Genomic DNA, 26888 nt, shown 5'->3' with positions numbered 1-26888 from the left:
ATGTATCCTAGCAACAGTGACATCCCGCCCATTCAGCATCAGGATGAACCAAATTTAATTTTTGGATGAAGAGGGAGAGACTGTGATTGGAAGGAGTGGAAGGTGGAGGAGGGGTGTATCTTACATCAGACTTTTTTATTTATTCTTTAAAAATGGTACAGTTTTGTACCTATTGTCAATAACAGCGTTAAGTCAACCATCAAACACTATCTGCACTGCATGGACGGCAGCTTTACTCTTTCCTGAGACCTTGTCCACTCATCCTTGGTTAAGTATTTTGCATAATCAGTAAACAAAAACGTCTAAGGATGGCAGAGGGATAAACCTCTGAAGTTTACTAGCCAATGATGCACTAGAATTTCTTTGACTAGTACAGAAGACCCTGAGACTCATTAGAACTGTGTGTCATGTTCTAATGTATGTGCTGGAAAGACATTTGCTCTTCATAGAGATGCTGGAAAGAACAAGCTTGATGGGTAAGACAGTCATGTTATGGTCTGTGAAAAATTCAGAAAAGCGATGTCGGTAAATATTGACTGAAAACAGTGTTCCTGTCTGTTTCTGGCTGGTGCTGGATATGAAAGGTGAAAGAAATGTGAAATACCTTGCCAGCTGAAATAAGAAACTATAGCATGTTCACAAGTCTAAAGACTTGGTTCTTCAAAGTCAAACATGTCATCACTGCTTATGCACAAAATTGAATTTGCTATATGATCATTATTATTAGTTTGCTAACTTGCTGCTAACTTGTCCTATGCCTCTTGCAAGATTGTCCACTGCATGGCTTGACATATGTGAACATATTTACTTGTATTTCCCTAATAATGTACCAGTGTGTCTGTGCTGCATAGTTTATGTGTGAGTGATAGTACTTTAACAGCAGTGAAACTATTTCTATTAGCATCTTATTACTATTGATAGTTAATATTTGCCTTGTGTTTGCTCTGCATGGCTGATGTGTACAACAATATTCTTACATGAATTTCCCCTAGGGGATAAATAAAGTATCTATCTATTCTCCTTGTGTGCTGTGGCTTTATCCTGCTTTGCACGGCTGCATGAAATGATCAGTGGTTGTTGTTTGCTGCTGTGATGTTTTGCTGCTTCCTATTGCTCTGCATGATGTGTGCACTGCCTTGTGTCTGCTGATTAGCTGCTTTTGTTGGCATTGCAGCATCTTAGTGTCTTATGTTTCTACTTCTGAACATGCCACTTCATTGCTTTTAGAACATTTTGCCATAGGACTGAAGTTGAAAATTAGCCAGCTGGCTAACAATGGCGCATTTGCAGAAATGTTGATCAATGTGTGTTGTCTTTATAAAGAAATGAACCTTGAAGGATGAGCTCTGTAAGTACAAAACAACACTGCTCCCACACATATTTTGGTCAAACTGAGTTCTATCTTGTAATTAATATGTGATATAGTGACAAAATGACATGTCACTGTAACCATTTCCAACCGGGAAATTGTTGGAGACCACAAAACATCACCAGCCTAAATTAGTAAGAGGTGAAGCAACACAGGAAGGAGTGTTTTTATCAGTTTGCTCAAGTGAAATTAAGACAGAAAGACAAATTATAAGCATTAACATGTAGAGGAACTGTATCTACAATCAGAATCATATTAGCTCATATTCATCATACTTTAATATATTATGTTTAAACAAATATATTATTTCAATGTCTGTTTCACACTTTCACTTTGGTTTTCAATGTTTGTTTCCTCTCTGAAGATGTGTTCACTGATTCTGTCACCATACCAGATGGACACAACTTCTGCAAGAATTGCATCACAGAGCACTGGAATATTAATGTCCAGTGTCAGTTTCCCTTGTGTAATAAGCTTCTTGATGCATGTCAACACCTTCATATCTGAGATGGCTGCTCAGTTCAGACAGTCAGGTGTGAAGAAAATCACCAGCTGCTCAGAGAAACCACGAGCCAACCCAGAAGAAGCTCTCTGCGATGTCTGCACTGGAACCAGACTGAAGGCCCTGAAGTCCTGCAAGGTGTGTCTGCTCTCCGACTGTGAGACTCACAGGTCTGAAAAGACATCAGCTGATTGATCCCGTGGAAGAACCTTGAAGGCAGGATGTGTAAGAAGCATGAGAGAGCTCTGGAGCGGTTCTGCAAGACTGACCAGGTGTGTGTGGTTCAGGTTTGCGATGAAACAGATCACATGAGACATCACACTGCTCCTGTTGAAGAAGAATATGAAGGGAAGAAGGCTTACAGACAGTGTGCAAGTCTTTACTGCTCTAATGAAGTGTGTGGAAAGATGTCTGGATGAGCTCATTGACATGATTGAAGAGAAGCAGAAATCAACAAAGAAAAAGGCTGAAGTTTTCATCAGGGAGCTGGAAGAGGAAATCACTGAGCTGAGGAGGGGAAGCTCTGAGCTGGAGCAGCTCTCCCGCACTGAAGACCACTTCCAGCTCCTCCAGAGCTTCCCATCTTTGAACCTACACACCAAAGACTGGAAAAAGGTCCAAGTCCACTCATCGTGTGAGGCGACTCTGTGGAGATCTGTGGCTCAGCTGGAGCAGACACTCAGTAAAGAGATGAAAAAGCTGTGTGCTGATGCTGAGCTAAAGAGGGTCCAGCAGTACGCAGTAGATGTGACTCTTGATCCTGATACTGCAAATCCCTATCTCGTCATGTATGATGATGTATGGAAAAAAGTAAATTGTGGTGATGTGAAGAAGAATTTCCTAGACAACCCACAGAGACTGTCCTCCTGTGCAGTCTTAGGAAAGCAGAGTTTCTCTTCAGGAAGATTTTATTATGAGGTTCAAGTGAAAGGGAAAACTAAATGGGATGTAGGAGTGGCCAGAGAGTAAGGGGGAAAACAGTCTGTGCCATGGGAATGGCTACTGGGCTACATGGTTAAGAAATGAAAATGAATACAGAGCTCTTGCTGGTCCTTCTGTCCATCTCTCTTTGAAGTCAAAGCCAAACAAGGTGGGTGTGTTTGTGGATTATGAGGAAGGTCTGGTCTTCTTTTATGATGTAGATGTAGTTCTGCAGCTCTCATCTTCTCCTTTACGGAGTGTAACTTCAATGAGAAACTCTATCCATACTTCAGTCCCTGTCTAAATTATGGCGGGAAAACCTCTGCCCCTCTGATCATCTCCCCCATCACTCACACACATTCGACTTATCATTAGAATTGATATGGACTCTCCATCTTTTAAGCTTAAACATATAGATAATGACAGTTAAAAATCTACTGCAACAAGTATTTTTAATATGAACAATGACTCAAATGAGCATGCATAAAGTTGAGGACTTACTTGCAGTGACAAGCCCTCAGATAATTATCACCCACTGTAGCTCTGCAAAGGCTTTTAGCCTCATTTAGCAAAAAGCAGCAGGCAGCTGTTTTCAGCAAAATAGCTCTGATAAATGCATTATGCGTTACCTCTCCAGCACCAAATGTCAGACAGACTGAGTGGGCCTCTGAAGGACTCGTGTTTGTGGGTTGTATCCTTTGACGGAGGTGTCCCCTTAATTGGGACTTGTTTGCAAGTCCACCTGCCTTCGACTTCTACAGTGTAGAAGTTGATGCATCTGTACAAGAGGCATCAACAGAGGCAAGAACAAAAATCTCTGACAAATCTCGAGGTCGTAATTCTAGTTGTATTGTTGTCTGAGAGTTACGTGAACGTTGAAATGACAAATGTTGGAGGAGTTTGATGACGAGAATTGAAAAGTCTGTTCTGAAAATATTTATTTTCTGACAATGTGACATTTATTGAAATAAAAATAAGTTGTTTGGGTAACTGAAAAAGAAAATATTAATAATGGTACTTTAAAATTAATTACTTATTATAAGAGATGATTTTGTAAACAGCTTATTTCCCTCTCCTCATTCCTCATTCCTTCCCACCCATCTTCCATTTTACCCTCTCTCCTCTCCATCCCTTGTGCCTCCCCACCCCTTCCTCCCACGGCGCTGTGCCCCTCCTCCCCTGCTCTCTGTCACCTTGCTTCCTCTGCTTCTTCTGCCTCTGACTTTGTTCTTCCTTGCAAATCAGTCTTTCCCCCACTGTCTTCCCTTTCCCCATCTCTCCTCTCAGGCTTTTCTTGCTTCCCTCCTTCCATTTTCCAGTCTCTCCCCCTTCCTCCCTCCACAGCAGCACCAGCGTTGTGTTGATGCAAAGCGGTCGAGCAAAGTAGAAAGGGGATAGAGTGGGGATTGATATCAGATGTTTTGTTGTTATCTGAGAGGGACAGGAAGGACTGTTCTGCTCTCTCAACCTTCGTCAACGTCCTTGGCTGATGAAATGACACTGGGGACGCCTGGCCAGTGGATTGAAACAACTGTCTGGATAGACGAGAGCTGCTCAAGCTCAGTTGGACATCACTTTCAAAGACATTGTAGATACAGTTTGGAGAAATTCAAGGACATGATTGGATGTTATTCAGGTTTTCTTTAATTCTTGTTAAGTAAATTCTTTGCCAATGCTCTTAACATTTTATAATCCTTAATATTTTATTAACTTTACAATCTCAAAAAATTAGAAGAGTACAAAGTTTTACAAAAATATGTTATTTTATGTATCGTTTGTGTTTCCATGCTGAGATCTGATGCTTGCACATTTATATTACAAGTGTGTAACAGACAGTGTCTTGTCTCTTATAATTACCTAATTAGTGTATTTTAACCTTATTTTAGGTTCTTTGTTCTGACCCATAATCGATAAATAAAGTGTGGAAAATATTCTGTAAGAACATGATTAACCCTGCATCACTTTCATGCCTTAATGTTGCTGCAGAACAATCAGAGCCTCTGGTTGCCACCTAGCTCAAGGGCAACAGTTCCTTTAAGACATGATCTCTCCCTATGAAACTGCACCAGTCTGGCCTCAACCCTGTGCAACCTGCAGGCTGCCTAGAAGTGGCAGATTATTAGAAAACCTGATGCACTAGGGTCACAGCTGGATGTAGATGTGTGGTTGAGGAAATCACACTGTCAGCTCTGATCAGTTTAAACCAACTGGTCCTCTGCTGGAAAAAAAAGACTCTACATCCCCCTCTAATGGTGCCTCGACCAAATGCTTTCAAACAGTGAATCTTGAAAATGATCCCCTTTGATGATTTTATCACTTGAAATGTCAAGCAATCAAATTTTCATTTAAGCAGCCAAATGAAATTATAACCATTGTTTCATTTACTGGTTTAAACATTTGAACAATTCTAGCTTATAAGGGCTGATATATAATTACTGGGATCAGCATACATGAATTTTAATGCTCATTTAGAAGAACACATTTAGAATTTTTCATCTTTGAATTTTAATATTTCTTTTTTCTATTATCATTATTCATTGCACACTTGTCTTTTAGTACAGCTTAGAGATGCCAGCCTGCTCCTTTCACAACATACATTGCTTGTGAATGACACATAAAACCTTTGAATCTTTGGGTGCAGAAAGTTGATCTCTGAAACAAAAAGCAACAAACAATGAATTAAGGTTTGTTTATTAGGATGAGGAACACCTAGCTAAACCTAACGCTGCCTAATAGACCAGTAAATGCAGTAAATCCTCTTTCATGGAGGTTCAGCTTTTGTTGAAACTGTTAAAGAGGTGTAGATACAACTGTATGATCATTTTAGAGGATGTAGATTGTGGTGTTGTTGAATTTTATTGCCTTGGAACAAAATAATAGAAACATGTTAGTATAAAGGAACATGACCATAAGGTGGAATCAACACCTTTTTAACACAAACTGAACATTATAACGCTGATGAAGAGGGAGTTCTGGCAAGACTGTTGTATTAGACTGCATTAGTTTTAACACAGTGATTCTAATAATGTATATTTCAGTTTTAAAATTCAAAATGACATCATCTGGCCTCTTCAAAGCCAATCTGGTGTTAAAAAGGAGTGTTATACTTTTCACCACCATCTGTACTTGTATTAAAGAAAAGAAAGAAACAAGACTTTATTTTTCCTGTTATCTAGTTATGCACAAGTTTATCAGATCGGATTAAAATGTGTTATGTCGTGGCCGAAAAAAATGCAAATGAAATTAAAACATAAGATAAAAAAGAATGATGGCATCCAAAACTAAATAATACCAAGCAAACTAAATTAAATCTGATTTCAATCCATAAAATCCTAAACCAATTCTTTCTCCATCACACACGCGATGCTTTTGTTCCATGTATCAGGGTTGTTTCAATCTATTTTCATTTTACGGATCTTATTGGTATTCATTCATTTTCCACCAGCTGGTTTTCCTGATGTTATTTAGATTTGTTCTGCAATGCAGCCGAGTCTTGGCGTGGATGATTTGGATATATGTTTAATTCTCTGAGTCGCATGGTTCTATACTTTTTATTAATTTGCATAATGATGCCTTGTTCAGGTTTTGGTCTAGATTTAATCAATGTTTCACCTCTTTACAGTAAAAAGAAATTAATGAATATAAATGGACACAGTTACTTTATCCATAAATACAGAATGAATAATAAATGCCATACACAGTTGCTTTAAAGAATGATGACAGAAGACCCCCGGGTGTCATTTGTTTTTATTCTGTGTTATGTTACATGTGACCATAAACTTCTAAGAAGTTATAGTTGCCATGGAGATACATTAAATATATTCAGGTACTCAGATAGGAAAAAGGGTATGTATGTGTGTGTGTGTGGGTGTGTGTGTGCGTGTGTGGTGGCGGTGGAGGGGGGGGGTGTTGTGGGGCAGTTGTCATTTGACAGTGTGCACAAGTTGAGGACAGTTGCCTGTGTGTGACGTCAAGTAACGAGGAGTGGAATAAAACCAAATGTACATAATTTTAAAAACATTTTTGAAAAACATTAAACAAGGAGAGAGAATCTAATGCTACGAGCAGAAAAGAATGAAACATAAACCCACATAGAAAAGAGTAATAAATAAAATGTATTATTTTACAGAGACAGCAACAACAACAGACAGCGGAGATGTTTATTTCCCTCTGAATTTTGTGTTGTGAGAGAGAGCGAGAGAGAGACGAGGACGACAATGGAGAGGAAAGGTCTCTCTCCCTCCCTCTCTCTCCTGTGGCAGGAATCAGCATCCGGAAACCTACAGGTGCGTTACTATGGCGACACTTCAGGAGAGGAGGCGGGAGCCGGGTGCGGTGGCAAGCTGTGGAGCCGGAGTCAGACTCGTTTCTAAGGCTTCATATGGCACGTCCGCTCTAAAACACTACAGCGACTGCAGGCGCAGCTGCAGCCAGAGTCCCAGAGTCCCGGTCCAGATCATTCCCTTCACTATTCGTCCACCTTAAGAACTGGACTCTGGCTACGTCTGTATGCTCCACACCACACCCGCCCACATCCCTGCCATCCTCCGCTAAACCCCCTATCTACCCCCTCCCCAGTCTGACTCTAGAAGGCACTGTTATATACTTATTTCTCCACATTCTAATATCTGGATTAAGATGAGCGATTGAGGCAATGAGGATACACAAAAATACATGTACAGATACACACGGGCCAGCCGGGTAACTTACGGGGGTACAGCTGGCTCCCGACGATGCTACCAGTTTTTCTTTATACCTGTGTTAGCGTTACAAAGTTTGCATCGCTTAACAGTCTGCTGACGGCGGAGGCAATTGGATATGTAAACATTGACAAGGCTAACATCATGACAGGCGAAGAGATATACAAAATCAATGTTCCGATATGATCCATAAGTGGGTCTGATCTTTCTGAATGGCCTCGATTAGTAGTTACTTACTTGCATCTTTGAAGAAAACCCTGACAAACTGTGGTAAAAAGGTCAGGTACGAGTTCTAATATGCTGCCGTCTTCCTTGGCTGATAATGAAAACAAATACAGCTAAAGTTCAGTCACTTTTCAAACTAAATTTTCAGTATAAAAAAAAAACTAGATTGTTGAGAGAACTGATCTTCATGGGTAGCAAAGCTAAACACAGACTTTCAATTAGTCGGTCTTCATAAGCCTGCAAATGTCCAGGGTAGTACGTCGGCCATTAAATGCTGGACTTTGTTGTCAAGCAGACTTCAGAATTTCAAAATTTACTTCATCCTCATAAGCCATAGTCCTCATAAGCCTGTAAATGTTCAGGGTGTTTCAGCCATTTATTTCTGAGTTTAAAAGGTTCAAAAGCTGCAAGTAACTACTGCTGAATAACAGCAACTTCTTGAGGCCATCTGTTTAATTTCCAATGGGAATCTGATTCATCTGTTTTTCTTTTTTTTTGCCTATGTCCATGTGTATCTACAGAGCAGTGGACAGAAGGACACACAAGGTTGAAAAGACTGGCTTGTGCACAGAGCGCAGGAGTGTCTGTATTGCGAACCTTGGTGTTGGAACGCCACGCGCTACTCGCGAGGAACGAGTCGTTCCGTTGGATATTTACACAGTGAACGGGGCCGACTCCTACTCTACACACTGAGTTTGGCTGGTACTTGCGTACATTTGGAATGGTATACTATGGTGATAGTAGTAAGTAGAAAAGTCTATCTTCTCCTCTCATTTGTAGCTTACTAAAGTGTCTATCTCTAGTTTTCCTGGTTAACATCTGAGGCGCAAAAGCACTGGAAGCGATGATTGATGCTCTGAAGTTTGCCGTGATGGTGGAGTGTTAAGGGTTTTCTCTTCCATGGCTTGGTCTGGAGACCATCCTTTAGGCCTTTAGTTAGTCTACACACCATTTTCCATTTTTGTCTTTATGGTTCTTAACTCAACTTAACTCTTCAATTAAATAACTCATCTTAAAGAAATAGTTTGAATGTATTTTGGGAAATACACTTCCTCACTTTCTTGTTATAAGTTAAGTAAGATTAATTCCATTCATTTAAAGTAAACAGGGACTTACAGCAGTGATGGTTGATGGGACGGCTACGACATGATGTGACGACATAGACAGGAGAACGAGACAGTAGACATTTGGGCTGCATCGGTAGGAAGTGTCCAGATAGAATCTACGTCATTGTGTTATGCTATAGCCGTCCCTTCAACAATTGCTGCTTAAAGCTCCTTAAATGTTAGCTTAGCTTAATAAAGACTCTCAACAGGAGCCTGACTCTGTTCAGTGGTAACAAAATCCAGCCATCAGTGATTTTACAGGTGGAGTATCTTCTGGACTAGTTTTTACCTGGGCGCAGTAACTACTTGGTTACCTGGCGACTTCACAATGATGACAAGAAATAACCTCACGTGTAAAACCAGGACATGTAGTTTTTACAGGAACTTGTAAACAAACAAGATTCAGTTTGAAGTGTTAATCACTGGGCTTTAGAGGAGCTGGTGGATGGATTGTGTTACCTTTGGACATTTCATCTGTTTCCAGTCTGTGTGAGTGATGGTTTTCTCATCCAACTTTCAAGAAGACAAATAAGTGCATTTCCTGTTCTATTCCTTTAACATGCCATCAGGTCTAAGGCCATGTGCAGACCTGGGAATAACATGCGTCTTCAGTGATCTGATCGCAAGTGGACAGCTCTAAGTACGTCGGTTCACACCTGACTGTGTCTCGAGTGACCACTAGTGATCGAATCTCACTTCCCCGCTTTATATACAAATAAACACATTGTTCTCTTTAACCAATCAGACGGGTCTGTTGTCCATGTGTTTGTGAGAGAGAGAGAGCGAGTAGGCGCTCCTTCATTGTGGCCCAGGACACATGTGCGTTCACACTGCTAAAAAAAATGTGACCACATGTGGTCCAGACCACCTCTGAATGTGGTCTTAGAGCTGACCACTTGTGATCACCTGAGACAGATGTTAATACCAGGTCTGAACAGGGCGTCAGACTGCATCACTTAGCTTTGGTGAACCCCTGTTTTATCATGCTAAAGCCAACGTCTCACTACAATCACTGAACATATCCAACACCCTTTACCTGAAACTAGGGCAGTGGTCACTGAACTCTTTGTTGGTCCTCCAGACCTCCTCAGAGCAGAAATATAAAAGTTCTGTGACATCAACTTCAGCGCAAGTTGAACTGATAAAAATGTATTAACAATACAAACATTTCCAGTGCATTTGTGCCTTAAAACAAAACACTGTACAACGGGCTAATGTCCTAACCACGCTCCCGTCTGTACATGCTACCTACAGTATACAATGATGTTATGTCAAACATCTGAATTTTTTTTTTTTAACATTGACTTTGTATGCAAAGGGTGAAGTTTTATTATACAGCAGAAATTATAGCTTCTGTTCCTTTTGACAATATCACTTGTGTTATTTGTCTTTCTGACTCTATTTCCACGCGTTTAAAAACCCAGACGATATGAAAGTATGTGATAATAAAAAAATAAAACTCACATAGATTTGGACCACTTTGTTTTTTTTTCTCCCTTATCAACACTTTTTGTTCCAAGCAGACCCCTATTCACAAAGGACACACCAAGCAAAGAAACAAAACAATAAAAAACATTAAAATTAAAGTTAGTTTTTTTTTTTTATCTTTGTTACCATCTGAGACGTGGGACTTCGTCTCTGTGTTAAAAGGTTCCCTGTCATTTGAGGTGAAATGTGAATCAACAGAGTAGTTTCACTCCATTGGAAAAAAACAAAACAAAACAAAACAAAAAACAAAACAAAACAAAGAACAGCTAAAAAAAATGGCTGCTGTCTTTGCCTCTTACATCAAGGCAAATCAGAAAGCTCCAGAGTGGCAGTCGAGACCAAAATCTCACCTCCAACAGCTTCTCCTCATCGCTGCTCCCCTCCGCTTTGAAATCTGTGGATCCTCTCAAGAGTTTTGGAATGGACTGGTTCAAAATAAATACGAGTTTTAAAAAGTCTCCTTTTGTGTTGAAGTCTCCACTTTTCTGGACGTGTGCAGTTGGATTTAACAGAGAAGAAGAGAGTTGGAGGACACTGTTGTAGTCACTTATTTTGAAAGTTCACGTCTCTTTGTACCCCATTGTGACGCCTAAGGCTCAGAGAGTGTGAGACTGCGTGTGTGCGTGTGTGTGTGTGTGTGTGTGTGTGTGTATGTGTGTTTGTGTGTGTGTGTGTGTCTAAGGGCATCACTCTCTCCGTGGGGTATGGCTGCTACTTGAAGACATAGTTGATCAGGACCTGAAGGAGGATGAGGAAAACGATGATGATGTAGTCGCGCTGCTGGAGGAAGGAGCCGCCCTCCACCCGGCCCGCTGCACGATTCCGCAGGACGCTGATGCTCCTGCAAACACACAGACATAAGGTCACACAGAAGCTCAGTGTAGGTGCTGAGAAGACAGGCGTCATCTCATGCTCATGGTACAGTGAGGTTAACGCTTGTGTCACCTGTTAATGTCCTCCTGCGTCTGCTTTATAGATTCAATGGCACTTTGAAGTTCACTGAGGTCGGCTCCTTTTTTCCTCAGACGACTGTTGTGTTTACTTTTATGTCCTGCAACATAATTCAATATAAGACCTTTTTAAAACCACAATTATTTTTATCAAGAACATGAAGTTACTTACATTTCTATTATACTTTTGTCAGTTCTTCCCAGCTGTATACAACAATCATTTCTAGTAATATAATCAATCTAGGTTAATTTACATTTTTGCAAAAATTGACATAAGTAGTCGATGGGCTTTCCAGCTGCTGTGGCTGCCATAGCAACAGTGTTTGCTGAAGGTTTGACTGCATTGACTGTAACTTCCACAAAAAAGGGATTTAACTGCCTCCAGGATTGTGAGCACAGTCGCATTGTAGTTTATAGAAGTACAACATTTCTCGACAGAAAAAAGTATAACTAATGCTGCTATCTGCAGCGAGCAAGGAAAAAATATTCAGGACCTTTGTAACTAAAATTTAAGAATTTAATACCCTCAAATGCATTTTTGGGGAGAAGTGAATTCAGTGCTTGTTAAGAGTTTTCAAGACCTGCAGATACCCGGAGTAAAGCATAACTCACTTTTTCTATGGACAAAAATACTTTATTAGCTTAGAGTTTATTACAAGATTAGATTCTATTGTTGGGTATGGGCGCTTAAAAACTAAATTAAATAAGAAGTAGAAGCAAGTTCCTTCACAATCACCCCCACAAGAAACACAAATAACACAATCACAATGTGCTGTTTGCACACTAGTACAATGTTACAGCTGCTAAGTCACAGTCTAAACAACTTGTTTAACCTGGGTTAAAGTGAAATGATACGATGATATCTCAACATGTAGCTACGACCTGCTTCATACTATAATTTACTAATATATAAGATATAATATATCCTGATTTTATAACTTCGACACCGTCTGACAAAATCACCAAACATATAAATGAAAGACAAGACTGAGCTGTGATTTCAGCTGGATTTACTGTAAAATTGTCAGTAAGAGAGAGAGTTACAAGAGAGACTGTTCTTCGTATGTTCTCACTGAGAGCACAGCCTCCGTCTGGGTCCACAATATTTACTATATTTACTTCAACTCCAGAACATAACAGACTTTTATCAGAGCCAGGTTGTTCTGTGTAACTCCCTCTGTTTTATATGCACAATTGGTCAGAGCTATATTTCAGTGTGAAGCCTGATTTTCAGTCGCTCCCATTTTTTGTGTTAAAGTTACTGCATTATGTATTATTACAAACCCTCCCACCCTATTAATTCAAGCCCTCTAACATTTCAGTGGACAGAAACCCTTCATTTCTTAACAAGGCTTTTATTTTTGTGCTGCAGTTAATGTATTGTCTCATTTCTGGTTGCTGGTGTTTCTGTTGTTTACATGCAATTCAGATCTGCTAGTTTTTTTAGCCGTCAGTGAGGACTTCTCTCTGTCCCTCCCTCTCTCCTGCTCTCTCTGCTCGGTGTGTCTTAAGTTTAGTTATTCCTCTGCCTCCTTTAGTAATAATTATACATGTAAAGTAGTTTATTTGCTGTAATGGAGGTGAGGCTCAGTGTATTGGAAGTGCTCCTCCTCTTCCCTGCAGTTCCAGAGCAGCCAGAAAACCAGTGCGGCTCAGTATACTGCCCGTAACAAGAGGTGTAGCCCTAAGCCCCCGGTCGACATCCATACACAGTCCAGACCTGAACCAGGTTTATAACCAGTCTGTTTGAAAACAAGTCTCAATCTAGAGACAATGAGCTAAATTGGCAACACTGCAGCTGTAAACACCCCCCTTATTGTGCCAGAAACTCCAACTCCACTTACCAGTGGTGGAAATATGATCAGTCAGTCAGTCAGTCAGACAGTCAGTCAGGGACATTCCAGATTATAGGGCTGGCTCTGCTGTTGTGGTCCAGCCAAAAATATTAAATTTTTTTTACCAAATTTAGCCCAAGTTTTAGCATCAAGTTTGTTTTTTTTACCTGATTATTGGGCAGTAATAATAAAAGTTTACAGTATCTGTGATATTTAGACTAAATGTTATATTTCACTATTATCAAATATTGACTTTTACCATAAAAAGCAGAGTGTTTTCACGTTTCTACAATTGTATTTGAGTGTTAACAACTCACGTTCGCTGCCAGACGAGTCTTGACGGTCGGGTTCAGGTGACGAGCAGCCGCTCTCTGGGCTTTTGGGCTTGTCACTCTTGTGTTTCCTCTTTGGCACCGTTACCTACACACAAACACACACACGCACGCAGACATGCACAGATACACACATAAACACACACAAACATGCAAATAAAAATAGGTCATAAAATAGGCCACATACACCAGCTACAATCAGATAAGAGTGCACACAAACATACTGTGTGTTAGCATCAACACAAGGACAAAGAAATGAACAGAATTGTTTATATACACATCAACACAACAAAATGATGCTGTGATGCAAGAGTTCCCCCCCACACACACACTCCCACACAAACATGCTAGTCGGTGCAGTCATGACAGCTGTGCAATGCAATGCATGCTGGTACATCAATAGGTTACATTCAACTTGAACACTCAGCATCCAAAATCAACCAAACCTGCCAAGAGCTGGGACGTTAAAATAATTCAGTTCAAAGGGATTAAACTCTGAATGGATTACAGCTCTGACTCTTAGTGCTTTTTTTAATGTGATGCACTGAGACAAAATATGTTGACTCAAGGTTGGCAGCAGAAAAACATTTTATATGTATATGACAAACACCAAAAGGTCAAAACGTTCAAGTGCACAAAAAAAAGGTTTATTCTAGATATATGAGATAATGTTTAATAACTATTTTTAGGATATGTATGTATATAGCAGCCAATCAGGGACCTGTCTGACATGGAGAACTTAGAGTCAGTGTCTGTGCTGTTTGTGCCCAGTGGAGACAAAGTCTGACAGATCTAAACCAAAACTTCAAAGCACTGATGGTGGCAGATAACTATCCACTCGAGAGAAACTTCACTGGTTGGGCGCTTGGCAGGAGGTTACTTTGAACACAGACACATACAAAAAGAGGACAAACAATCAGCCAGCAGTTTTAATGACTGTGGTGCAGCAGCCTTTAGCTTCTGAGCATAACACGAACGACCAGCAGCTCAGTTAAAGTCAAAGTTGGGAGTCCATTAATGAACACAACAGAGAAATAAACACGATGAAGACAAGGACAGGTGAAAGGTGAGGAGGGCATGGCGGCCACTTTGAAGCAGCCAGTTACTGACGACACTGGTCTGTTGTTGGTGTGATAGACAAAGCTGATGAGGCTGTTCTTTCTTGTGGACTTTGTCTGGGAAATAAATTTTTAAATCTTTGATGAGTTGATATAAATGGGCATTACATTTTCTTTTGGTTGGATTTCGACCAGCTCCTGAGGGAAATATCTGGCTTTTTAGCTGCTGAATGCTCCACTGTGTTCATTAGCTAGTTGCTAACTTTGTCTGTCTACCATTTGGTGCTGGACAGGGACTGTACATGTGTTTATTAGGACTTTTTCACTGCCTACTGGACCAAAACAGAGAAGATGTGGGCTGAGAAACCAAATCATTGAGCAGAAAGATGACACTTTGTAGAGCTGAGAGGAACTGCAGAGCTGGTGATTATTCTCTACAAGGTTGTCATGAGCAACTACTTTCACATTACACATAATGATATCTTTTCTTAGTTTTGAAAAAAATATTGATTAAAACTCCTTTAAAGTGAGGTGCCATAAAATTGCACATTGCAAAGCTCACACTGTACTGATATCAAATGATGTCACGGTCGTTTGTAATATACTTGAAGAACTATGCTTATACTACGGTGGCCCTGAGAGCTCAATGCACACATGCAATTAGACAAAACAAATAAATTCAAACACGCACTTGTTGAATGCTTTGTCACCTTTTACGTTAAAAGAATTGAACAATAGGTGCGCCCTGGCCAGGTTCATCACTTTTTAGTGTCCCCTGGAAAACACTTCTGTTGTGTTGTGAGTATCTGCAGCATGTGTTTTCAAATGGATGAAGATGTTTTCTGAATTTGTGTTTTGTCTATTTACATGTGTTTTCTTAATTTGCAGTGCGTTGAGCTCTCAGGGCCACCGTATTAAACAGTCATGAAGGTTCATAAATGTCATTATAAATATTTGGTTTGTAGCAATAGATTCTGCCTCCACTTCACTGCAGGGAGACTGTAGAGTTGACAGGAAATGTAGTTATAAAAGACATTTTGTTGAGCTAAATGGCAAACTGCTGGGTTGACTAGAGTGCCTTTATAAATTGGGATTGTGTTAAGTCACTCTCTATTCAGTATCCAGTAGTGACAGTATGGTGGAGAAGTTCTCATCATTGCTGTGACTATAACTTAATAACTTCATAGTCACAAGTACATCTGGAGCCTACAGGCAAACAGTGCCTCCATGTACTGCTGGTGTGGGACATGTACTTCTTTGTGTTGAATTGTTATTTTCATTTCAAAAAGGTGAGAAAATGAATGAAGAACCTCGTTATCCACTTACGTTATGATGCAGTGTGACATGCCCTTCCCTCCCATACAGAGAGAGCAGCAGGTGCCAGAGCGACAACAGAAAAAATAGAGGTAAAAGAGACACAAAAGGAGCAGAGGCGATGACGGCGGTGGCAGCACAGCGATGACGACACAAATAGAAGAAGCGACAATGAAGACGGTGCAACAACGGGTGCTGCGGTGAAGGTGGCTGAGGCGGCGAGATGCTTTTATTTTTCTTTTTTTTTTTTAAATGGCGGTTTTCGATCGGGACAACCTACCTGGCACTTGCAATTGTCCCTCCGCGGCCCCTGGTTACTCAGACTAATAAGACTGCCAGAACGTACCATAGGGGTGCGGTGTCGGACCTTGGTCTGGATACAGCCGTCTTTTTCAAACTGGATCAGGTCGTTGAGTGGATCCCAGGGCCTCGTGCTGGGGAGGAGATGAGGAGTCAGAGAGAGGAAGAAGGACAATGTAGTAAAACATACTTAAACGATTGCAAATAAATACATTAACTAAAGAAAATATAACTAAGACAAGAAGAGAAAAAGAAAAATGGGGCAGATAAAGAAACAAAGAGAGAATAAAAGCAAAGATGGATGTGAGATTAGACAAAAGAGAAAAAAAAATCCTACAGAGATCCAAATCATTTCACCTGCACATTACTGACATTTTTTTAACCAGTGAAAAACATTTTCATTACACTGCTACCTACATGGATTTCCTGTCAATCATACACTACACAAAAAGCTGTTTACAGAATCTATTGATCTACACCTCCATGACAGCAGGCTGGACGTCAACCCTGTTACAGTTACAGGGAATCACCACTAGATGGCGCCATGTCACATTGGACAACTCAAGGAAGATGATTTAAACTAAACTGCTGAACATTACTACTACGTGGAAGACGTGAAGACAGTACAAGTCCTAAAACTGCAGTACATTCATGCCAAATATATATTTCCGCTCATATAGAAAGTGTCTTATTAAGTCACTGACAAGTTTCTTGTTCAAATGACCCACTGAGTCCATATTGTGGTTAAGTCATAGTAACTACATTTAAGGAATCTTTCATGTTAAATGTTCATCACTGCTGAACCTGTTTTCACCCGGTCGAGTTCTGTTTGTTTAAAGCAGTCGATGTAAAGGAGCTCTGTTCTCTAATGTCAGCTCACAGGCAGCAGGGGAACTGTGGTAGTAGTAGTAGTGGTCACTCACTCGGCATATCTGTAATGCCACTCTCCGGTGATGGAGTCCTGCTCAAACAGGGCAGGGATCCACTCCTCGCATTTGGCTTTCCGCTCGCGGGCCGACTTCCTCTGAACTTCCTCCAGAATGAACTTCTCGTTGGTGGCCTCCGTCTGGTCCTTGTTGTTGATGGCCCGGGTCACGTGCTGCCACAGTCTGACAGAGAGAGAGAGGACGACGTCATCGAGTTCGTCCACCAGTGAAGGTAAAACTAAAACATGCTGTTATGAACGTGTCTTTATTCTATTCTAATTTTCAGAAAAAGCAGGTGCAGATAAAAGATAAAGTAATATGTACCTTTCTGATTCGCACTCTCCCTGCTCCTCTGGTGGGACGGTGCAGCGGGTCAGTCGACTCTGTCTCAGCTCTTGTGTCGGGTTCCAGAAAGTGTCCACCGTCCCCGTCTTCTTGTCGTTGATGAAGATCTCGCTGTCCTGTGGGTGGAATCAAAATCTCTCATCTCTTTTCAACAAATAACAGCTTTGTTGTTTGACGTGAAGTCTTGTCATCACTGTAGAGCTGTAATTATTCGACTATCTTTCAAACAAGGTTTTAGTCCCGACACAGTTCTCACAAGAAAGACAAATCAAAGAAAGCAGCGCAAAGGAATGAGAAAACCAATGAAAAACACCTCCTACCAGCAGGAGGGTTTTACTCCTTCCATAACAAACCAGCCGTCAGTAGAAAAATGTGTCTCACCCAGTGTCCTTCTAACGTAGCCAACACCTCCTTCCCCAGCTTGATCTTTCCAGAGATCTGGTTGACACTGTCGCTGCTGCCCAGGAACGGCTGGAGGAGAGAGAAACAGACAGGAGGGGCAGGGAGGAGGAGGGTATAGGAAATAGGATGGGATAGGACAGCAAAAGAGAGATAAAGCAAGGTGTAGAAGGAGGGAAGTGAAGGATGGGAGAGGAAGGAAAGGAGAAGGAAAGAGGGGGAGGGAGGGAGAGATATACGCAACACATACAGTTACAGTGGAAAAAAAGTCCTGTGCTTCATTGTGTCTGTAGTATGTTAAAACGTTGTGTTCAAGCTCTGCTGCATGTTCCTATTTTTTAAAACCATTTAACAACATTTTTCTTATAGCAACTACCATCAACCTTTAAACAAACTTACTAACTATACAAATGAATTCTGCTCTTCAGTATGAGCGTCATAAAGATTCACCACTGCAGAATGAAAATTACAACATTTCTAGTCATTTTTTTTAATGATTCAAAAAAAAAAAAATTAATATCTATATCGGATCTAGACTAATGACCCAACATATCCTAACTAGTAGCAGTAGTTTAAAAGGAAATGTGTTGATTTCCGTTTGTGCTCTCTGTACCTGTCGCTGGTTCATGATAAATGTGATTTGTGATAAAGCAGTAGGTGAATAAAGGTATGGAGGATGTTTTCAGGGAGGGTGAAGGAGTGGAATAGAGTTGGTGATGGCGTGGAGGAGCGAGACATTCAGAGAAGTCATGTGAGAACCTGAGAGTGAGTTCCCTTCACTAAGAAGTTTATTACTGGACAACTCTAATTGTCTAAATGTCTTATTCTACCACAAAGCTATCTTCTACTCTTATACCAGTTAACCGGATAACACAGTTGTACCTTCAGTTTGAACTCCAGCTGAGCGCTGTAGCCCGTCTTCTCACATGCAATGGTGATCTGGCCACCCAGCTCCAGGGTCATGGTGCCATACAGGATGCCTATCAGATCAACAAGCACCAGTAGAAATTTCAGTCAGCTCAGATGACTGGAGAACTCAGATGCACACTGAAATCTTAATGACTGGATTGCTTGTTATTCTCTCTCTTTCTGTCTGGAGTGCACTGACATTTCAAAGTCTATCAGAAAATAGAACCACAACCCAGAATAACATCCAAGTCTTGGTCTGGGTACAGTAAATATACCTTGGTATCTAACAGATACGTGACAAATATGACAAACCTTCATTCTGTTTTATTTCACTGTTACATGAGTCTGTATTTGTTTGGCCTCTGCAGCAATCTACTGTGGGTGCCCAGGGTGCACTCTGACCTTTACAGTGGGCATAGGGCATGTTCATCACATAGTCCTCTCCTCGGTTGAGAAAATTGAGCCGAGCCTCCCCGTCTAATATGGCCGACAGGGAGTTTCCTAAAAAGTAAAGAATAGAGAGCTTGAGCAGCAACGACAGAACCCCACAGCTGAATAAATACTTCTTTAATTTAACGTTCCTGTGGACAGCACTGATTGGATTTTCATCGTGTCTGTACCGTAAAACTTGGACTTGGCCAGGATGCTGCCACTGAGGCAGAATCCATCCTTCCTGTTGCTGACATAGAAGGCTGACACTGGAGGATGATGGGATACCTGAAAACACACAGTGAGTGAGTCAGCTTCAATTCTGATGAGGTAGATATTTGAGGGAACTCATTTGTGTGATTTACATCAGACAAAACAACCATGAGCCACTGATTCATCATATCACCAACTGCTGATAGCTGTTGACCAATCAGCTCAATCTTTGGTGAAATCATAGAGCTGCTGTTACCTGCTCTGCGATGTAGAAGGTCTTGCTGTTGGTCTTCTGGTGGAGCCACATGCAGCGAAACGTCTCCCCTATAATTGGGTTGTAAGGCTTCTTCAACCCCTGTGGATTAAAACAAAGACATAATGTTAGCATAACATATTGTATATAAAAGAGTCTGTATCATCTATGTAGCTCATCAACATGAAGTCAGGTGAACATGTTTACAATGCTGACCTTTGGCTTTTTGTAAAATCCAGAGATGTACCACTTCACCACCTTCTTCATCCGGTTGTAGGCGTTCTCTTCGATTGCAGCCCTGACAGTGACATAAACAGAACACAAGCTCTTTAACTCAGTGGGTACAACTTCAAATTCTCTTCATTATCTTTCCCAGCTTTTAGTATCCACAGAACCACTTCATAGTCAGAAAAGACACCCTGTATACGTCTTGCTTTCTGAGTCCATATGTCAAATTATAAATCTGTCACTCAACTTCAACTATTAATGCACATTGCAAACACAAGAAATCACTTGTAAATTAGTGGAATTAAACAAATATATGTGTACTGATGTTAAATGCAGAGTAAACGTGAGGACACATGGAGAAAAAAGAAAAGGACCACATCATAAACAACAAACAATCACCTCATTTTATGAGCTCAGAATTTCAAAACTTCACTTTTTAATTTTGCTTGTTTAAACACACCTGTTGCATCCTTTAAAACTTAAGCTCCATATTTTCCTCTTCTCCTGTGTTTTATTTGAAGTGTTGATCCATTAGAAGATATATTTGTGGTTTTAAGAACCAAAAACCATCTCAATGTAGTTTTACATCTCCTCTCTCAGGCTTCTCTCTGGAGCTCTATTAACAACAGTCAGCTTTGAGCATGGCTGAGAGCAGGTGACTGCTTTGTTGTGACATCACAAAGTTACAGAAGCCCTGATGGCTGGTTTTAAGGCTCAGTTTCTGAATACAGGCTGTGTGCATTTCTCTGTGGACTGAGCGCTTTGATACTTTCACAGTATTAATATAGAACCTAGACCTGCTTTATAATCAAACAACACATGGACATCTACCTTTATATAATATGCGACCTTCTTCATATCAACATTTAATAGTTTTTAGAGGCTTGCTGCATTAAGTGGTTTGCAGGATGTTTTTTTGTGAGGAAAAAAGGTGTTAAGTTAAAGAAGTCTAAATTCCTGTTGAACACAAAAAGCCTTCGGGAAAACAAAGAGGATGGACTTACTCTGACAGGAAGTCTGCGTGGTAGTAGTAGTCAGAGAGTTTGTCAAGGAAAGATCTTGGCTCCAGGATGAAGGTGGGCAAAACCACCTTGGACAGGTCCATGCCAGGTCGGACTTGCTTCAGCAAAGTCCAGATCAGAGATTTGTTCTCCTCTGATACCGTCTCTGTCTGGGCAGCCTCCCCAGCCTGAGGAAAGGAAAAGCACACAGTGGTAGAGAGAGGTCATGATGTTTTTGTGCATGTAGCATCTTACAATTCACTCACTCCTATGCAGACTCAGTCAGTGGCTTATTCTTATTACTTCAAGCCTTGTACCATTCTCTCTCCAGACTCTCTCTCTCTCTTTACCCCCCCAGAGCCCCAGACTCTCTGTGCTAGGACTTCTCTCCCTCTCCTGGCTTATTCTCTGTGCTTCTTTCATCCAGTCCAGCCTCCTCCTTGTCTCTCTCTCTTCCTCTGTGTATTTGTTTCCTTCTCCTTGACGTGTGAATGATCTGCTTGGTTTTGGCTCCTATGTGTTTGTATATGTAGTCCGTCCTTTCTCCAGGTCTTCATGGTGAAGAGGAGGTCATGTGGCTCAGGTCCTATCTCAGTGGCAACACCTGGAAGTTGGTCAACGTCCTCCCGGATCTTAGCATTTTTCATTTCTAACTTTAAATCTACTATTTTGCTCTAGTCTGTACACATGACATCTGCTGCATGTCTGTCTGTCCCGGGAGAGGGACAGACAGACACCTCTGTTGTTCTTCCTGAGGTTTTTTTTGGGGGGAATTTTTCTTCATCCGATTTGAAGACGGTGTTGTATACTGTCCAGGTTGTAAAGCCCTTAAAGGCAAGTCTGTGATTTGTGATACTGGTGTATATAAATAAAACCTGACTTGACATTTACACAGAACCTCAGAAACATTCACATTCTTGCATGAGTCTCCACCGGCTTAAAGGTTTGATGTGGCTGTGAGTGCAAAAGGAGGCTTTGATTAGCTCCTAACTATAAACATTATCCCTTGGCTTCACTAAGTGTTTAAGTAATAAGCTGTCAAACGCAGATCTCATCAGTATGGAAATACATATTAGCACTTTCACACTTGTTGTCATACCACTGCAGTCCCTGACAGAAACCCACACGCACACCAACCCACACAGACGGTGATCAAAGCCTGTCCGTGAGAGAGATTTCTTAATCGCCCCAGCAGATGAACATGCTAATTTCTCCTCATTAACAAGAAACTTTGGAAGAAAAAAGCATTTAACTGATGTTTTAATTCAAGCTGAGGATGAAAATGGCTGCTAGAAATCCTATGAGACCATGTCCTAATGCTGCAACCACCACTGAGCTACTTTTCATTTTGTTATTGAAGGCTCTGTATAAGAACAGTGGACTTCATCTCCTACCTCTCCCAGTTCCTCATGGGACTGTTCCAGGTATGGGGTTTCCCGCAGATGTTCGTTAGGATCCAAGTCAATGTAGGAGTCATCTTGGCGCTCTGACGTGTCGCTGTCGCTCTCCTCACTCTTCTCCAGGCCTTCTGGGTCTGACTCCTCGTGGTCCTGCTCTCCCTCCCGGTCTGACTTGTCTGAGTACAAGTCTGGGTCTTTCAGATGGTCGCTGTCATTGAACCTGGAGGAAGAAATGTAGAGAGAGTGGTGAGGAAGTTCATCAAATTTTTAAAGACTTAAAAGGGAAATAACTGAATTGCGAATTCAGGTTTCATTTTGCTACCCACTGGAAGCCATGCATGTTGTGGGCTCGGAGGAGGCTGTAGAAATTAATGGAGTGTTCTCCGCCAGTGGCGACTGTGCTCATGTCCTCCTTCCCCTCGCGGATCATGGTCCTCTTCAGCAGACTGGAGCACTTCAGGGCCAGCTCTAAGGCGTCCATCCAGCATCGGCCTGAGAAAGAGATTTAAATTCATCATTTAACTGCAGAAACTATACTTGGTTTGTTTTGGTGTTTTTTTCAGATGATTTTGGTTTTTCTGCTCCAGATATCAATCCAGAGAGCGTAGGTTAAAAAATCTTTCTCATAAAAAAAAACAGAGACTGTGTGTGTTTTTCTCTTGGCATTTTTCAGGACAAGATGTAGTGCATACATTTTAACACATTTAGACACAGAAATAAATTAGTGTAAAGAAAATATTCTGCACTAGGCAGAAAATAGGAAGCTGTTATAGACATGTTTGATTTAGCTCCTGCTCGACTGTTCCAGCACCACGGACAGAGACTCAAGAGATGAGGGAGAGACTGGGTTGGATGTTCCAGCACCACGGACAGAGACTCAAGGGATGAGGGAGAGAGTGGGCTGGATTTTTCAGCACCACGGACAGAGACACAGAGTGCGCTGGGCTGAGGCTGAAACCTTCACTCACTTGTTCACTAATGTGCTTTGTTTCGATTTTTATTTTACATTTTGTGAAACCAGGTACAGGATGCTCATTTACTAAGGATTTTATTTACAGTAAACACACACACACACACATTATCATTGCTTGGTGAACCTTCGCCCTCCCTGAGTCCGGTTCTGTTCGAGGTTTCTGCCTCTTAAAAAGGAAGTTTATCCTCCCCACTGTCGCCAAGTAATGCTTTGGTGGGAATTGTTCTTGGTCTCTGTAAATTATATTATCATAAGAGAAGGTCTAGACCTGCGCTATGCCTTGAGATAACAGTTATGATTTGGTGCAATATAAATAAAAATGTGACCTGACACAACGTGACTGTAAGCTCGACAGTGTTTGGTCACGACTGTCTAACAATCACACAGACATTAATGTTCAGTTTAAAGAATCAGTCAGTGGAGAGAAACAAAGCAGGCTGCAGAAAAAAACAAAGTCAGGTTTCCACAGGTTTCTCCAGTGAAAACACCGATTCTCAAAGCCAAAATAAGGCTTTTCACACACACATACCTTAAGGTACTGGCACTGGTTTAAAAAACAAAGATTAGGATTAGTGTCGTTCCCACAAAAGGCCACATCCTGGCGGTTTACGTAGGACTGAGATGATGATAATTTTGCTTTATGAAGCTGGTACCAATGTGATGCCAATTTATGGGTTTATCACACAATGTAAACAGAGACTGTGAAGACTCAAGATAAATGGTGTGAATGAGAAACTGTCTCTTACCATCTGACTCAGAGGCAGCACGGAAGATCAGGTGGCTGCTGGGTAATGGCTGCGTGATGGAGCCCACTGCTTCTCCTTTCGGACCCTATTGAGAATGAGAACCAGAGTTTAGGAGGGGTGTTACTCTGACCCAGTGTCTTGATTGGTGGATGAATCATTTTGATCTATGTCTCTTTTTCTTTTGAGGTAGTTATAAGATTTCCTATGTGAGTTTGTCTTTGTCTTCTTCTTTTTCAGTTTTTAATCATTTATATGTGCGAATAAAAGAAATCTAGACCCCTGAGTATGTCATTATGCGAATGTGCTGAGAGGGGTCAGAGGGGACAGAAGCTGAAGGAGTGAGCTGTTTATTTCAGCAATGAAGAGGATAGTGGGGAGAGAAGGAACACTGTAATCCAAAACACAGAGCGATAATTGTAATTCAAGCTTTTTCACATCACGAACAAAAGGAAAAACACTTGAAATATGAAATCAGTGAGGACAACTAAATCACAGTTGGAGTGGATGACTGAACAGAGCTGCAAACACTGGAACAAATGGACAAATGTGCGCTGCCAAATATGGAAATGGCTGCATGTATAATTTTCTGTGTCTTGATCTTAACTCAGTTCACGTCCACATCTGTGTCACTATTTGTTCTAACTGCAGGGAGCAAAGGATTTTGTTTTTAATGGAAACTCCTGATGATCTGTTTGTGTTCATTTTGTTTCATTCCTCATTAGAAAGAAAAACAGGCTGCACTCGTCTGCATAACAAACCATCAGCATTATTCTTCTTCTCCAGCTTTCCAATGATCATTTGATTATGATAAATAATGGGATAATAAGATAAGAGCCTTTTTCCACTGCAATATAAAGATGAATGAAGCACACTTAAAGGAACAGTTTGACACTGATTTGCTTCTTTACTGAGAGTTAGATGAGAAGATTGATACTCATGGTGCACAGTACTCATGTTTGTACAGTAAATATGAAGCTACAGGCAACAGCTGGTTAGCTTAGCTTAGCATAAAGACTGGAAACAGGGGGGAACAACTAGCCTGGCTCTGTCCAAAGGTGAGAAAACCCAAAGACAAGACATTACTGTTTTCCAAGAGGTGATGTGCAAGACATTTTACTTCAGGAAAAAAAAAATTGTTGCTCTCACAATTTGATTCTTGAATGGATTAAAGAAACTTTTGGATAAAGCTAGGTTAGCTATTTCCCAAAATGTCATACTATTCCTTTAAAGGCCAAATTGGCAGATTTTCACCTTGAGTCACCCCTCCTCTAATGGGGAGAGAACATGTGTGTGAATGACATTCAATTTCGCTCTGTGTTCTCTCTATTCAAGCATAAACTTAAAAACATCAGATTTCGCTCTTGGACTACAGGCTGTACTTCCTCATCTTTCCAAACCCACCCACTGGCCTTCCAAGGAAGCGAAGAGGGGTGTCCTCAAACTAAGAGCTGAACACTCTGCCCTGTAACTAAAATACCAGTGTATATGGAGGAAAACTAGTTGAGTAACATAAAGCTGAGATCAGATATCAGGGACTTGAATTATAGTGCTGAGGAGATGAATGGAAAAGGCGGCTGAAGCTAAGCGCCTGCTAAAAGAATGCAATGCTGCAACGAGTTTCACCGCGCTCACTTTCTTTGAGATGTTGCAGGATTTTTTTTTTTCCTTCTGAGCGACAGGAAATATCACAACCTCTCTCTCAGACTTCTCTGCTCATTGGGCACAATTTCAAAAATAACTACATTTTCACGACGTAGCAGAACTAGTTTTAAGAAGTGCCCTTTTCCCAGTGGTGAAACTGCTATTCAATGGTACCATTAATACTGTAAAAGACTTGTAAAAACCTGTCATTTATTCACACTCACGCCTTTTACTCTGTTCAATGGCTGAGACATTTATTCTTTGCTGCCGTGACTAGACCAAGTATTCTGCAGCTTGGATTACCTGTATCCATGTGTCCTTTCTTGTCTGTTAAAGTCTGTTAAGAACATTTTTTTTTTCTCCACCTTTGCTGAAAACCATCATCATCATAAAAATATCACTGATTAGTGTAAATCCTGTATTGTTAAAGGTACAGTATATTCTGACCTTGACGGCCCAGATAGATTGCTCCAGCGGGTGGAAGAGCTTGAAGCAGAAGCCGTCCTTCTTGGAGGGCCTCTCGATCAGCTCACAGGCGTTGAGCAGCACCGTTCCCACCCACTGGCCGTTCTTGTGGGTTTTATAGATGAGCAGGACCCCTGGCTTCAGCACACACCACAGCTTGGTCCAGCTCTTCAGAGTGCCACGGATCTAAGAGGGGAAACACAAACATATGAATGCCACATATTCTGAAACCTCACCTGGCTAAAGTTACCCTCTGTATTATGCTACATGAGGATTCAAACTAGCCAAAATGTAAATGCAACATATTTATCGTGGTTTATACTGTAACTGTAAAACAACTGGTTTGTTTCCTTTGGCCAAAAAAACCATCCATTTTAGACCACTGTGACAAATCAGCACAAAAGCTCTGGAGCGTGACCACTGTCAGGAGCAGCCGTGTATCACTGTGCAATGATTATACAAAACCAGACCACAAAAACAAAACACGTTCCATCTACACAGCAAACCTGTATCCCTCGACCAGAACAAAACAAAACAAACCAAAGAACTTCCAACTCCCAGTACTGCGAGCCTCTCCCAGTAGTGGACGGTGCCGATCCCACACCCACTCCCCCGTACCCCACCTCTGTTTTCTACCTAAGCCCTAAAAAACCACCGATACCCAAAACCCAAAACACCCTATTTCTCTCTCCCTCTCTATGACTCAAAATATGAATCCATAACAATCATTATGTAATGATTTCCTTATCAACATGTGGAGTGTGTTGTTTATTTTCTGTAAAGATGTTCATTAGACGAGCTCATACTAAAACATTTTGAAACAATTAACTGCTTTGTAACTGCACAAAGACCAAAAAGAC

The 26888-nt window shown here is 41.0% G+C and overlaps 1 protein-coding gene and 1 pseudogene across 6 annotated transcripts in view; one reads left to right on the top strand and one right to left on the bottom strand.

Moving 5' to 3' along the window:
• The first annotated feature begins 1877 nt into the window (after nt 1–1877).
• On the top strand, nt 1878–3167 carry LOC111224618 (annotated as a pseudogene).
• Nucleotides 3168–9699: 6532 nt separating this feature from the next.
• osbpl8 (oxysterol binding protein like 8) overlaps nt 9700–26888 on the bottom strand; it is a 98984-nt gene continuing 81795 nt past the window's right edge. For 5 of the 6 annotated variants that reach the window (XM_022749282.1, XM_022749283.1, XM_022749287.1 and 2 more), the window contains 17 exons: nt 26011–26214; nt 23923–24007; nt 22530–22695; nt 22198–22423; nt 20807–20991; nt 19791–19872; nt 19578–19676; nt 19300–19396; nt 19082–19180; nt 18653–18750; nt 17753–17842; nt 17351–17487; nt 17024–17209; nt 16081–16234; nt 13414–13516; nt 11257–11362; nt 9700–11152 (listed from right to left, as the gene is read on the bottom strand). In XM_022749282.1, coding sequence (XP_022605003.1) covers nt 11023–11152; nt 11257–11362; nt 13414–13516; nt 16081–16234; nt 17024–17209; nt 17351–17487; nt 17753–17842; nt 18653–18750; nt 19082–19180; nt 19300–19396; nt 19578–19676; nt 19791–19872; nt 20807–20991; nt 22198–22423; nt 22530–22695; nt 23923–24007; nt 26011–26214 — 2247 coding nt within the window. In that variant the 3' untranslated portion in view covers nt 9700–11022. The remainder of the gene's footprint in view (nt 11153–11256; nt 11363–13413; nt 13517–16080; nt 16235–17023; nt 17210–17350; nt 17488–17752; nt 17843–18652; nt 18751–19081; nt 19181–19299; nt 19397–19577; nt 19677–19790; nt 19873–20806; nt 20992–22197; nt 22424–22529; nt 22696–23922; nt 24008–26010; nt 26215–26888) is intronic. The other variant, XM_022749284.1, reaches the window with a different exon arrangement.

Source organism: Seriola dumerili, unplaced genomic scaffold (genome assembly GCF_002260705.1).
Source record: "Seriola dumerili isolate Sdu_G_001 unplaced genomic scaffold, Sdu_1.0 BDQW01000138.1, whole genome shotgun sequence".
Lineage (NCBI taxonomy): Eukaryota > Metazoa > Chordata > Actinopteri > Carangiformes > Carangidae > Seriola > Seriola dumerili.
This window is presented reverse-complemented; position numbering and strand designations above follow the sequence as displayed.